The 13,417-nt window shown below is 37.6% G+C and overlaps 1 protein-coding gene across 3 annotated transcripts in view; it reads left to right on the top strand.

The window, feature by feature from the left end:
* aff4 (AF4/FMR2 family, member 4) overlaps nucleotides 1-13,417 on the top strand; it is a 49,245-nt gene that overhangs the window by 12,010 nt on the left and 23,818 nt on the right. Inside the window, exons 1-2 of one of the 3 annotated variants that reach the window (XM_084729855.1) lie at nucleotides 2,070-2,351; nucleotides 11,022-11,151. In XM_084729855.1, the coding sequence (XP_084585981.1) occupies nucleotides 2,335-2,351; nucleotides 11,022-11,151 (147 nt within the window). In that variant the 5' untranslated portion in view covers nucleotides 2,070-2,334. Of the gene's footprint in view, nucleotides 1-2,069; nucleotides 2,352-11,021; nucleotides 11,152-13,417 lie in introns of those variants that run through there. The other 2 variants (XM_084729856.1, XM_084729857.1) reach the window with 2 other exon arrangements.

Raw genomic sequence — 13,417 nt, 5'->3', positions numbered from 1 at the left:
GACATCACATGGAGGAGAGGTCCTGTGGTGTAAAATAACATCTCCTTTTATGGGACGAGGTGGAGCGTTCCATTCTCAGAGAGAGGGGTGATTTTTCTCACTGCTCCCTCAATGCTCTGCTCCTTGTAGATTTCCCCCTAATTGTCCTGTTAAGTGGTTTTGTGCATTATTATAAATCTGTGAATCTGAACATTTATATCTATAGTGTTAATCCACTGTTTTTAAACCAACTCTTTTATCAGCCTTTGTTTACTTCTCTTAACCCTTTGAATTCTGCAAAAGAAATGGCCCGCTAGTGTGTATGCTTCTATCTAAAATGTTGTACAAGCTACTAAATAAATTGGAAATGTTTTTTCATCAACTTTTTTTTTAAATAAACAACATATAACATATTGATTCAAAAGATTTACAAAAGTGGAAACATGATAAATGTATTTGACCTTTTTACTTGTTTTAGTTTTTTAGAGTCCAAAGGTATTTTGTATCATCTGCAAAAGACAATTGAAATTTAAACCTTTCCATGCCAACGGACCCCAAATAACAAATGTAAACAGAAGCAAAACTTCTTTACTTTCATAAATGCCATAGATACACTTTAAATAATATACACATTATAAGTTATATTCTATAACAGTGCATTTTTTAGCATCTTCTTTCATCTGATGAGGGCCCTTTGGGACTCCCTTGTGGCCCCCAAAGAGGCTCAAGGCCCACTTAACAAAACATGCATCTGAAAATAACTGAGGTTATTTGAAATACTTCATATTTCTAAAATTTGCACAACCTGAACTCAAAACTACTGCCTAAATCCTATTTCTCTCATTCTCTCTTTCATGTGAACTATTTACCCGTCTCTCTGCTCTTCTGCTTGTGCCATTTCACAGCGCCAACTCGTGCTGTCACCATGTTTTGTTCTGCATATAATGTAATTTAATGTAATCACACAATATAATGGTGCGATGGACAGAAACCTCAGCTTTCTGCTGCAAAAAGAATTTTTTGTTTGTTTGTTTGTTTGTTTTTTACTTTTGTTCGATTAAGAAAATCATGCAACCAATCTCCTGTGGCCATTTGTCACCTTCTTTATTTCAAATAACATGATGTAGTAAGTAGGGCTGCAACCCTAGGGAGCAACTAATGATTGCTCTCATTGTCAATTAATCATTGTCAATTGATTATTTTCTTGATTAATTGGTTATTTGTTTGGTCCTTTTTCGTTACAGAAATTCCCAAACCAATGAATCAATAATCAGTTAGTGTTAAATTCAGTAGCTGACAACTTACTGATTAACTGTTGCAGCTCTAGTAATGATGTCATCACAAGCATACAATGTGATGACATGGAAGACAAAAGCTGCTGCAAAGCCACTTTCTCCTGCAGAAAGAATGAGTACTCTAGATAGTATGTTTTGTATTTTAGAGCAATTTAAACAAAATCATTGTCTCCCAAGAGAGGTCAGTTTTCAGTCGGTTAATTTAGAGTTTGAAAGTGTTTTTAAAAAAAAAAAAAACTGCATGAAGACTTTTTTCCCCTTCTGTTTTCTCGCTGTCTCTCATCTTTGATTTAATACTTCAAGGTGCAATTACTCAGATTAATTTTTAAGACGTACTGCAGTTTTTTGGCAGTCTTTACGGGTGCCTTATCATAACTATGCTTTGTTGTCGTGTTGAGCACTATGCTTCCTTTGGATAATTCATAATTTATTGCGATTAAAAGATTCCTCTGCTCCTTGCTGTGCAGTTTTTCCCTCATAGCTCAAGATTAAAATTGGCCCTCAGCACTGTTGGCATTTAAAACAAGAGACACGACCAGGACTGTCTGGTACTCTTGTGAACAGGAGACATGCCAAAAATCTTTTTTCTCCCTCTCTCTCACAATTCACTCTTAACATTCACTCACCCTTGTGCTTATCCACCCCCAGCCTCTTATCACCTCTCTTGTTCTCAAACACATGCTTTTAACCTCAAAACACTACACTGAAAAGCTGCTGCGCTCTCCCAGACTTTCACCTAGCATGTGACTACCCCCGCTGTTTGCCGACATGGTATCTCCCGAGAGCAAGCAGTCACCTCCCCTCCCTAAGTCAGATTTGTCTCCACTCTAAGGAAATACACTGTACCTTCGAGTCCAGTAAAGAAAACTGTAGTTACAACTCTTCCAGCTGGACGCCCACAGATACATTTAGGAGGACAAAAAAGGGCCAGCTTGTCTTCACTGGAGGAGGCTGGCGTAGAAATTTAGGCTGACAAGTCATGACGAGAGTACTTCTGAATCCCTGGGAGATCCTCTGAACCCTCCTCCCTCCTCCTTCCAATGTTTCAGTGGTTGGGGCCATGGCCTCTCAGTCAGGGTAAGAAATGCACGGCTAGTTGGCTGCTTTACTTATTTCTCTTGGCATCTGCAAAGAATAAATGCATTTTTCACTCTGTCGTAGAAGCCATACTTCTCTGTTTTTGGATTCCCTTACATTATGGTTGTGTCACAGAAGTAAAGTCCTGTATTCTTGGTGCTCAGATGACCATCAGTTCTTCTGCTTCCCGTTTTTTTTCTTTTGTTGGATTGTGTCGAGACGTGGCCTGGCTGTTATGTTGTGAGTTAGAATGAGACAGATGAACTGATTAATTTGGGTACAGAGTGAACTGCCTTTTCAGCTCTGCAGACTTTGACCTTTTCAGTCTGGCACACTGTTGAATGATTACAATAAACATAGTTGGCCATTACACTTTGATGATAATAAATGCCATTGAAATGCATGTTATGTAAGAAGTGATTTGCTTAGGCTTGTGTTTTCCTTGTTTTGAAACTTACTACGTTGGCTGATTGGCTCAGTAGGGCTGGATGCTGGCTTCAAACCAAGGCTTATTTATGATCTTTCCCTCTAAAATTTACTCTCAAAACAGTTTAAATAGAAATTAAGGTTTGCCTGTTCTTGGCTGATATTAGGATATGACACTAGTGCATGGTTTTCCAGAAGACACCAGGTTATTGAGTCATGTCTTATTTATACAGCCCTCAATATTTGTTACTGGCCTCAGAAATACATAAACAATATGCTCACTGGGTCCCCCTTAGCTGTTGAAGGAAATCCCCCACTACTTAGCCTGAAAAACTTGGTATTCAACTTGAAAGTCTGTTGGAACCGTCTTGTGGCTTGTAGCATTAGTTGATTCTGGGGCATTATGACTGCGACTGTCTGGGGACAGCCCTTCAACCATGCTGTAGTACTAGTTGCTTTCTCATGCTGGCTTTTGTGATGCTAAGTCACAACTTGTACACAGTAGCTTCTATCCACCGTATTGTAAACAGCACGTGTTGACGCAAGGAAAACCGGCGATGAAGACAGACAGTGGGGTTGGTTCAAAGTTTTTCAGGAATCAATAAGTTGAAATAGAATGCATATTCCTTGCTGAACGATTGATTTTTATCCAAAGTTCATATAAACTTTGCTTTATATAGAACTATTGGGGCTGTACTGAATGTCATTTTTTACATTTGCAGCTTCTGGTGAGGTTCTTTAGTGATGGACTTCTGACAGCAGTGAAAAAGCAACTGATTCTTGGTTATTCTTGATTATTGGACTTCATTGAAGGATACTGTTGTAAGAGAAGTGTAGCTCCTTAAGTGAATTTGGCAGTACGTACAAGTGAGGTAGACTGAGCAGCAGATGAGTGACTGTGCTGCTCCCAGCAGAACAGAAACTTAAACTTAGCACAAAGGTGTCACTGTGGCAGTAAATGTACAGTAGTGGTTATAATGTGTCAATAAATGCTGCAGCCTCTCAGCTGTAAGAAAAGTCCTGTCTGTTATTTCTCAACTGCTGGAAAAGCGAAGGAAGTAAGCTGAGCAAGAAAGGTTAATGTTAAAGCTGATGTTAGTGTTGGAAATTCATAACGTTGGCTCCTGTGTGATCCATACCCCTTTCAGAAGCTTTATAGTCTGCAGCATCTGTTTTAGAGACATGGTAAGAAAAATCCATAATGATAAATCAACACAACAGAGTTTCTTCTTATTTTTTTCTGTGTTAAACTGTTGTTGTTGTCAGCCTTGCACAAGCAATCCCTCGATGCCATGAGTTGAGTGACCAACCCTTTAACAAATTTTTCAATTAGATTAAAGTGGTTCATCTGATTGAGTAAAGGGCTTGTGTCCATATAGCGTTTTTCCTGTCTGAGAGAACTTGTCACAGTATTGTTGTTTTTTCTTTTCAGCACTTTGGTTTTAACTTAACAAGTGTTCTGTGGTTGTGTAAAACAACAACTGTAGACAAGACAGGTGGAAATAAAGCTTTTCTACTTTGTACATGAGTTGACCACAACTGCAATGAAACGTTAACTTCAATTCACCTGGTTCCCTGTCTCGACCGCAGCCATGAACATGACCGTACATGACAGCAAAATGCGGTAGAGAACTCTGTCTCTGTTATGATGGTGTCTATCTGACTTATCATAAAGTAGTCTAATCTTTAAAAAAAAAAAAAGCTGTACAGTGCCAACATTATGAATGAAGCTTCAAACTGTTTTTGTGCAGCCTTAAGAACTATTCATGTTAACTTGTCCTGAAAGTCTAATGAAATGAATGGAAAAATGCTTGAGTGCAAATGTTTACAGAAAGGCTGTAGGTCCTGATGTACCTTTAAGGGCATTTTGAACTGGGTTTGTTTTGCTTCTCCATATATAACCTGGTTTGAGTTTAGAGCTGGTGTGAAGCCATTTTAAAAACAGTTTGAACTCAGAGGCTTGATCCATATTCACACAGTCACATCATGTCACCAACACAAGTTTTTCACATTCTGTCTTCTGTTTGGGTTCTCGTTGTACTTATTTATTAATTCAAAACCTAAAGCACACTTTAAGTGAAGAAACAGTGAGCTTTTAAAAGCAACACAGGAGATGAAGCCCATGTTTTGCCTTTTATTTTAACCAAGAAAAATTCTTTGAAAGCGACAGAGGAATTTGTCAAAGAAGTTATTCTGACTGCGTAGTCTGCTGGCTGGTACATTTAGTCCAGTATCATTGAAACTAATAGCAGACAATTGAACCTCCTGCCTGATGATTTTCTTTACTGCTTTGGGTGTAACCTGCTGTTCAGCTCCTAAAAACCAACAGATCAGGTCAATTAGTCAGGCAGAATGGACACGAGCAGTGTTTACAAAGGATCCTGTGCCTGGGGCTTTTGATCATTTAGTACTGTGGTAACTGTCCACCATTCACACATTCAGCTCCACTCTAAAACTGACACTGAAAGGTTAATTTACATGTAAAAGTAGTACCAGAGTACTAAATGCACCCTTGGTACGTAATTATTTTTGTTTGATTATTCGTGTAACCACTGAAGATCTAGATGGTTGTATTTTCAGGACATGAAACAGTTTTTTTTCTTAAACCACAGGCAACATTTATAGCATGAAAGATCTTCAAATGATAGTGGGCACTTGTCAGTTGGGTGGTATAAAGTAAAATAACTAACATCAAGCAGAATTTACTAGAATGTGGCTGCAATAAATCTGACGCACTGTTAGCTGTAGTAGACACTTATTATCTATACAAAGTGATCCGTGACTGTGTTTACATGCACAATATATTCATGTTTTTGTTAAAAAAGTCTATATTCCTACTAAACTATTAACATGGCTAATGGAAGTAAATATTCCACTAAAATTCCTGTTTACATGCAGCTGTGCATACTCTGATTATGGGAAAAGTGGAACATCTGGAGCCACTTGAGCCATTTTGTTTTTTAGCATCAAAATAGTATTTTTTCAAAGTCTTTTTTGAACTTGTCTTGAAATGTTGGTATTGCAGTCAGGATTCTTACAGGTGCTGGAAATCCTTGAAAACACTTGAATTTAAATGTAACGTTTTAAGGTTTGAAAAGTGCTTGGATTTTGGATAAAGTACTTGAAAGAGCCTCATATTGTAATTGCATTACTTTCATAATAAATAATTAGTTATAATAGTTTGCATTATACATTAAGCCTAATTGCTTTTGCACAAAATGAAGACAACTTCGCTTTAGGTTGCAACATAATTTTTTGTTGTTATAGCTCAACATCTTATTTAATGTGCCAGAGAAATTAAAAAGTTCCTAATCATTTTGGCATATAATAATATAATATATAATACCACAGCTATAAGGTGCTAAAAAGCTTGAAAATGCTTGAAAAGTGCTTGACATTGGAAAAGGTGTAAGAACCCTGTGCATTATGTTTTTTGCACATATCCAAAAACCTGTTGATTTTCAGGTCTTTCATAATGTTTAAAAATAGGTATGATTCTCCTTCTGACCACAAATGTGAGCTTAAGTTTGTGCAAGCATTTCTACTCCTGCTTTGCAACCTGTTGGTTTGTTTACACTGCAGAGAGCTGACTATAAAAAGGCAAGAAGACGTGTGTTGCAGACTATGATATGTCCAGTGAAACCCAGAATAATACTGTCATGTTCCATGTATTTTATCATATCGTGTACAAGTAGCGTGAAGTAGTGTTTCCTGGAAACTCTTATAGTTTCAAATATGTAGCCCAGTTTGTCTATCTTTCATGGCTTGTATGACTTCCCTGTGTTTTCCCCATCTGCTTCGTTTCATCATTTCAGTCATACATAGTAAAGGTTTAAAACACCCTTGTGTGCTATGTTTATGATCAAGGAGGAGGCCATGTAGTTGGTGCCTAATCGCCCTCTGTCAGCAGCCTTAAATCACTTTTGTCACATAACCCCTTTTCCATACACGTGCTGGTCTGGCTCGGCAGAATTTGACTGGGCACGTCAGTCCAGCACAGTGGGGATTTACATCTCCAATAAAACAAGCATACCCGCGTTAAGGTATGTCTTGTAACTGAAGATGAGTCAAGTGGCTGTAAAAACGGCAAATAAACACTTAATTTCCTAGTAATTCTTAAGAATAAACATCCCCTGTTATTTTGTTATTCAAACACAACAGCAAAATCAGGAAATTTCATTTCATCAGTAGTAATTTAATGCAACTCCTATCCAGCTGAAAGCAAACATGAAACTGTAAAAAAAAAAAAAAAAAATGGTTACCTGAAAATAGAGAAAGCAACGCAGGAGAGAAACTAAACTTGAAACTACAGAGATTCAGTTAGAAGCTACAATAACACTGAGAGCTGAACACACAGACTTAAAAAAAACAATACCAATACCAGTGAATTTCCACAATTCTCGATATCCAAGTTAATACCATGGTAGAAAACAAAAACAAAGCTTAACATTCAGCCATTATTTTCCTTTGCTACAAAACTCTTCTGAGCAACTAGGGCAAAAGACGTGGAGGGTATTTATTATGCCTGACACACTGTCATTGTGTTGTCATGTCTGGAGAGTGATGCAAAATTGCAGTGAATTTTGTTTTAGAACTTTTAGTATAAGTTTACTGCCTTTCCTTTTGTTAAGTCAAGGCAGAGCTGTGGCTGCAGCTGCACATGTTCGTATCTTAACACATTCAGGTGTTACTATTCCACTGTTTTCTTCTTACTTGGGCATTTAACAGCAGATTACAGCACTTGTAGGGGAGATCAGGACTTGAGGAATTGCATATCCGGTACCTGCGGGACATCAAAACGTGACTTGGTACCAAAGCATTGGTTCTTGTGACATCCCTTCTCCAGCGATGGTCTATCTCAGACATGACTCTGCACAGATTGCCGCAATAAAAGTGTCAAAGGAAATGCAAATCAGCTCCTCACGATTTGATTCTGCGCAGCCAAATTGCCAGTGGAAAAGCTCCAATATACACCACAGTAATAGTGTAATATCTCACATGTCTTAAATGGAAAATGCTCCATTCAGAATAAGGCCTAATTCAGAATAGTCAAAAGATCTAAGCTGTTTACATGCTATGTATTGAATTCAGAATATGGTGATATTCTGAATAATAGTGAAAAATCAGTGTGCATGTAAACATAGTCGAAGTTGTAGCAGGTTTGTTATTGCGCATTTCAACTCATTCCAGTGTCTGTTTAGTCTTTGACATTGTATAATCTAAACTTGGTTCTTTTAAAGTCTAGTAGTGATAACAGCAGGGTGTTGATGGATATTTGGATGATGGATAACCTAAACAACATTTTTCTTTCCACCTCTGCTGATAAAACTGGTGTTAATGGTGTGTGTCAAACAGCTCTCGGTGGTTATGGCCTTGGTTGCTTTTTGAGCTCTGGTGTAATGTAGCCTGCCTATAGTGAGTAAATCACGTACACTGTAAAGACTGATGACTCAGAGTTGGGTGTTGTAAATGATGTAAAACAGGCAGAGGCTTTGTAAGGAGGTTGGTTGGGAAATTACTGTTTAGACTCACCGATAAGCTTACAGAGAACCAGGCAGAAGTTGTAAGAAACTTGGGAAGTGTTTTGCTGAATTGCTGGGAGGATTTAGCCTAGAGTAATACCAGTTTTTGTTTTTTTGGTCTCAAATATGTAGCTCAGTTTGTCTACCTGTCATGTCTAGTTTGACTTCCCTGTGTGTTGTTTTTCCCATCTGCTACTTTTCATCCTTTGTCATACATAGTAAAAACACCCCTGTGTGTTGTATTTATGATCTAGGAGGTTGTGTGGTTGTTGCTGCCCAGTTGTACTCTGTCAACAGCCTTAAAATCATTGTTGTCACTGGCAGAGCCTGAAGCTGTCCTCTTAAGGTGGGAGGCGACACGCCTGGCTGATAATTTGCTTGTTTCAAGTTTTAAAAGCTCTCACATTGTACTTTCTGTTAACCAAAGTGTGCAACAGTCAGAAGTCACACTTTCTCAGGCTACTTGTTCCTAATGAACATGAAAAGCTGTGTCTTTTATCCTCGGGTAGTGTGCACAGTTTTATGACATGTCCTTTCATTTGGTGCCGTTTGTCTCAGTGGTTTAAATCAATACATTCACTTACGAGATACTTGTCCTCAAATAGCTCTCTGCTTTAATATTTGCACTGCACACATCCCATCAGGTTCAGAGGGACAGAGTCACGTGTTTAGCCAACAGTTTTGGCTTCATGCTACAGTTTTATGGCATTGGGTTATTATTTAATCCTAATTACAGTCTGTTTTATGCTGCTCCTGAGAAGACTTTCATGTTCTTTTCATGTGGTGTTTGTGATGTCTAGTATTCCTTTACAGTCTGCTTCAAGAAACATGAACTGCTCAGTGAGCCAACAAGCACACACATTGTAGTAAATAAATCTCTCAGTGTATGAAAACGTTGAAAATGGACATTAGTAGTTTCAGCAGGAGTACAAATTTACACTGACCATCTGCACAAGGAGATTATTTGCAGTAGAAGTAGGCTATTGCACGTTGTCTAGACTAACCTAAGCCTATTAGGGACTACTTTCTCCACAGGTCATCTCTGTGCTGCTCCCCTCTGTTTATGGTGTGTGGGGTTTCGTTAATGATGGTCCGATTTGTGGTTTACCAAAAATACTGTGACTCAAAAGTGGAGAGTAGATGTGGGCAGCCTGACTGTGTAATCTGTTCGGGGCTTGAAATGAACTTTTTCCTCACTCAATGTCACACAGCTATCCCAAATTCTACTTTCAGCTGTCCCAGGATTTAGATAAAATAAGGTTTCTTGATGCCACACTGAAGAAATTCACTCAACTTCAGCAACCATGGTCCCAAATTGAAGTTCTTTTTTTCCCCCGTTGAACATAATTTAAATGTAGTTTAATAACTGATTCAGTGACTCACATCACTTCATTGACTCACTCTGGTCCGCCCTGGAAGTGCTGCTTCATGCACTTACATCTGAATAAAAATTCAAATCACTCTCAGTGTTTGGCCCAAATCAGTTTTCATTATTCTTTTAGCCAATGCTTGAGTCACTGATTCTTGTTTAGTTCTAACTGTGTGATCGTTAAGAGCAGCACTGCAATGCAAATACAAACCTGTGTACGATTGGTATACAGCAATTGAAAATGCACAGTTTGAACATGTCTTATATTAACTATTTTATACAGTACAGCTTAATCTTAAAAAAAGTACGGAAGCACAAGTGTAGTGTGGAGCTTGTGCAGGTGTCACCTTTCATTTCTGTGATGCATAAGCTTAATTTCATTTGTGAAAAGTTTTTCTACTGTCCCACAGTTGCCCCAGACACAGTATCGTGGTGCTGTTTTAATGTCCTCAGGACAATGGGACATCCTTAATTCGAGAGCTGCGTCTTTTGTGAACAGTTGAAAACTAGGGTGGGCAGATAGATCTCTAAAGTATCTATTACCATTATGAAGACTTCATTTGAGTGTTGATACTAATGAGATCATTGCAAAAACTATGACATTGTGGACACAAAAAACATTCTTAGTTCTGGAATATTTGTACCTCTGCAGCTGCTGTATGAGTGTGTGCAGTGATTCACATAATGCACAGTTCTTAATTTACCAATAAAAAATGTTGTGTTCATACATGCAAGTGATTAAGTAATTAATAATAACAATGGTAATATATTTAGAAGTAGGATAGTAGTAATTAAGTAATCAAGCTCAACATCCGTGCTGCTGCTATATACACTTGCTTCGTGCTGTGTAGAGGGAATCAAATACTGGAGGAGGCACCAAAACACCCTAATCATGGACAATCATGGAAGAATTATATATAAAAAAAACAAAACAAAGCCAAAAATCAAAGCCATCACATTTAGAACAGGGACCCTGCCGTACATGATAGTGCATTAGCTGCTTTTTACAATAAAAAGTATCTATCAGTATTTATCAGTGATCCTGGCCCTAGTATTATATGGTATTGAAAACTTGAACTACCCAGCCGGTATACACATTTATGACTCAAAAATCATAGCAGGAGTGACATCTGATGGGCTCATGTGTACTTACATTACGTCACTGTTTACCAAGTGTACATTTTTTACATTTTTAGGTAAATTCTTACATGCACGACAGGTGTTTCTTGTCTCAGTTTTATAATGCTCCCTTCTTTCATCCCCATCGCTGTAAAGCCATGAAATAAGAAGCCTGTGTATTTTCTCTCTTCAACGCGTTTTAATGTTGATTTGTTGTTCCGTTTGTTTTTTCAGCAACATGAACCGTGAGGACCGGAATGTGCTCCGAATGAAAGAAAGAGAAAGGAGAAATCAAGAAATCCAGCAGGGAGGAGGAGAGGCCTTTCCAGCGAATTCCCCTCTCTTTCCTGAACCCTACAAAGTGGTAAGATTGCTTAACTCACATGCACTTTTGACATGTCATTCATTAGTCATCATTTCAGAGTAATTTTTTACAGTGTTAGGAAGCGAGAACTGCACTGACTACAAGGAGAATTTGTGTCTGTCAGCACGTATTGTTTGAAATATGCCTTTGCTATTTTTGCCTGCGTTGCTTAACTGCTAAGAGGAATGTTTATCTTCAGGCCTCTGTGGCAAAGGTGGAAACATTTCTTTTGGTGTCTTCCTACAGATGTGTGAGTGTGCGCGTGAGTTTGTTTGACTTCATTCTTACATCGCCTGAGTATATATATAAAAAATCTTTTAGTTGTAAGTCAATTATTTTTTACCCAAGTTGTTCTCAAGAAAATCCTATATTTGATTTAGGCTTTAGATTACATTTTGCTGCTGCCTTTTAATGAGAAAGAGGGAAATGGGTGTTTTTCTTTTTCACAATGACCTTCAGGATCCCGCAGTCTTGGTTTTGTTTACAGTTTGTGAGATGAAAGCTAAATAGGGCAAACCCAAGATATGCTTTTAATACCCATGCGGGAGCTGTTTTATGTGACATGTCTGAACAAGCTCCACTGATGATGACAGTCCTATGTTTTAAAGGTCTTGAGGGGAATGACGGTCACCCTCTACTGTTGGATGCAATTGAATCAGCTGCTGGGGAACTTGTTTTTCTTGGAAAACTAAGATTAAAATCAATATGATACCCACATCGTTTTAAAAGTAGTAAAGTATTGAATTTGAGATTTTCAAAATAAGTCTATAAAAGTATTCAGTTTCATTAACAGAAGTCTTAATTTGTTCTTGTCTTTTCATAGGCCTATTTAAATAGCATAACACCATAATATCTAGATTTGTATCTAGTGAGATATTGAGTTCACATTGTGACTTTGCTGTTGTAAACATTACTGTTGCTGGTTTAGAGACAAGATTTAGTTATATTTAAAATATTCAAATCTAATCCTGTTATGAATTTATTCCTTTAAAAATAATCTGTTTTTTAAAAAGTAATTATTTAATAATGAAAACAAACTGATAAGTGCTGTTTTTTAAGTGGCAGCAGAATCCAAAATATGGGTGAGTTAAGCCTATTCCAGGCAATATGAATGTGAGTTTTATAATGAAATGTTTTATTAAATTCAAGTACTTATCTGTAGGGCTTAAAACCCATACTGATTTCCCATGATATCTTTCCTACTTTTAAGTGGTATTAAAAAGGTCTTAAATAGTCTTAAATTTAGCTTGGAGAACCCAGGGGGCCACCCTGAATAAAGCAATTTGCCAACTTTTTCAACAAGACAACCAAGATACACCCTCTGCCTTATCATATTGGTTCACATTTGCTGGAAGGAGTTTGGCAATTGCCGCAAAGTGTTTTTTACAACCAACAAAGTCAAAGAGATGTCCTTTAAAATATACAACAGGTTTTATCCAACTAATTATTATTTATAGAAACTGAAGATAGTTATTGATGTAAAGTTGTACTCTTTGTGGAGATTTTTGAGAAATGTTAGTGCATGTATTTTAGTCATACACACATGTAAAACAACAGGGGAGTAAACTGTCACTATTTATTGCTGCTCATATTTACCCTCACTTTCATTCACTCAGTTTAACGGAAACCTTGACTTACTTATTACAGGGTTCAGTGTTAATGTTTTTTGCACTTGCTCAGTTGGGCAACTGTGTCAGAAATCGACCTGCTCATGATCAATTTTTATTTCCCCCTATACAAATTGTTTTATTTCTTAGCGCTTATCAAATTACAACAAAGTCTAAAGTGGATTGTTGTGTTTAATCTAAGGCTGCAATGTCTCAAACTTTATTTGTGTGGCATCTTTCATACAGGTTAATGCAATTCAGAGTGCTTAACAGATGACTGACAATAAGACAGAACAAGTGAAAACTGTAATAGAGTGAAATAATAAGAGTAAAAACAAGGAATAAAACTTGACAAGGGCATAAAATTAAATTAAATGAATAAAAAAGTGTCAAATGTTTTGCCAGACATTTCTGACCTGAATTAGATAATGGTTAGTTGTCAGCTTGTGACTGACTCCGCACACAACACAAAAGAGATAGTTGAAATGACAACACCTGTCTTTGTTGAGCTGTTTTGTGGTGCAGCTGAGGAAGGTAAACATGAGAACGACACACATACATGTAGATGTAGGCCAGCCGGCCTCCACCCGGTCAGTGTAATTGTAAAGAGGATTTGAGTTCTCCGTACTGGTCTAATCTTTGCCACTAACCAGATTTGA

This window comes from Lutjanus erythropterus, chromosome 11 (assembly GCF_056507025.1).
Source record: "Lutjanus erythropterus isolate fLutEry1 chromosome 11, fLutEry1.hap2, whole genome shotgun sequence".
In the NCBI taxonomy this organism is placed as follows: domain Eukaryota; kingdom Metazoa; phylum Chordata; class Actinopteri; order Lutjaniformes; family Lutjanidae; genus Lutjanus; species Lutjanus erythropterus.
Note: the sequence above shows the minus strand (reverse complement) of the source record. Positions and strands in the feature narration are given on the sequence as shown.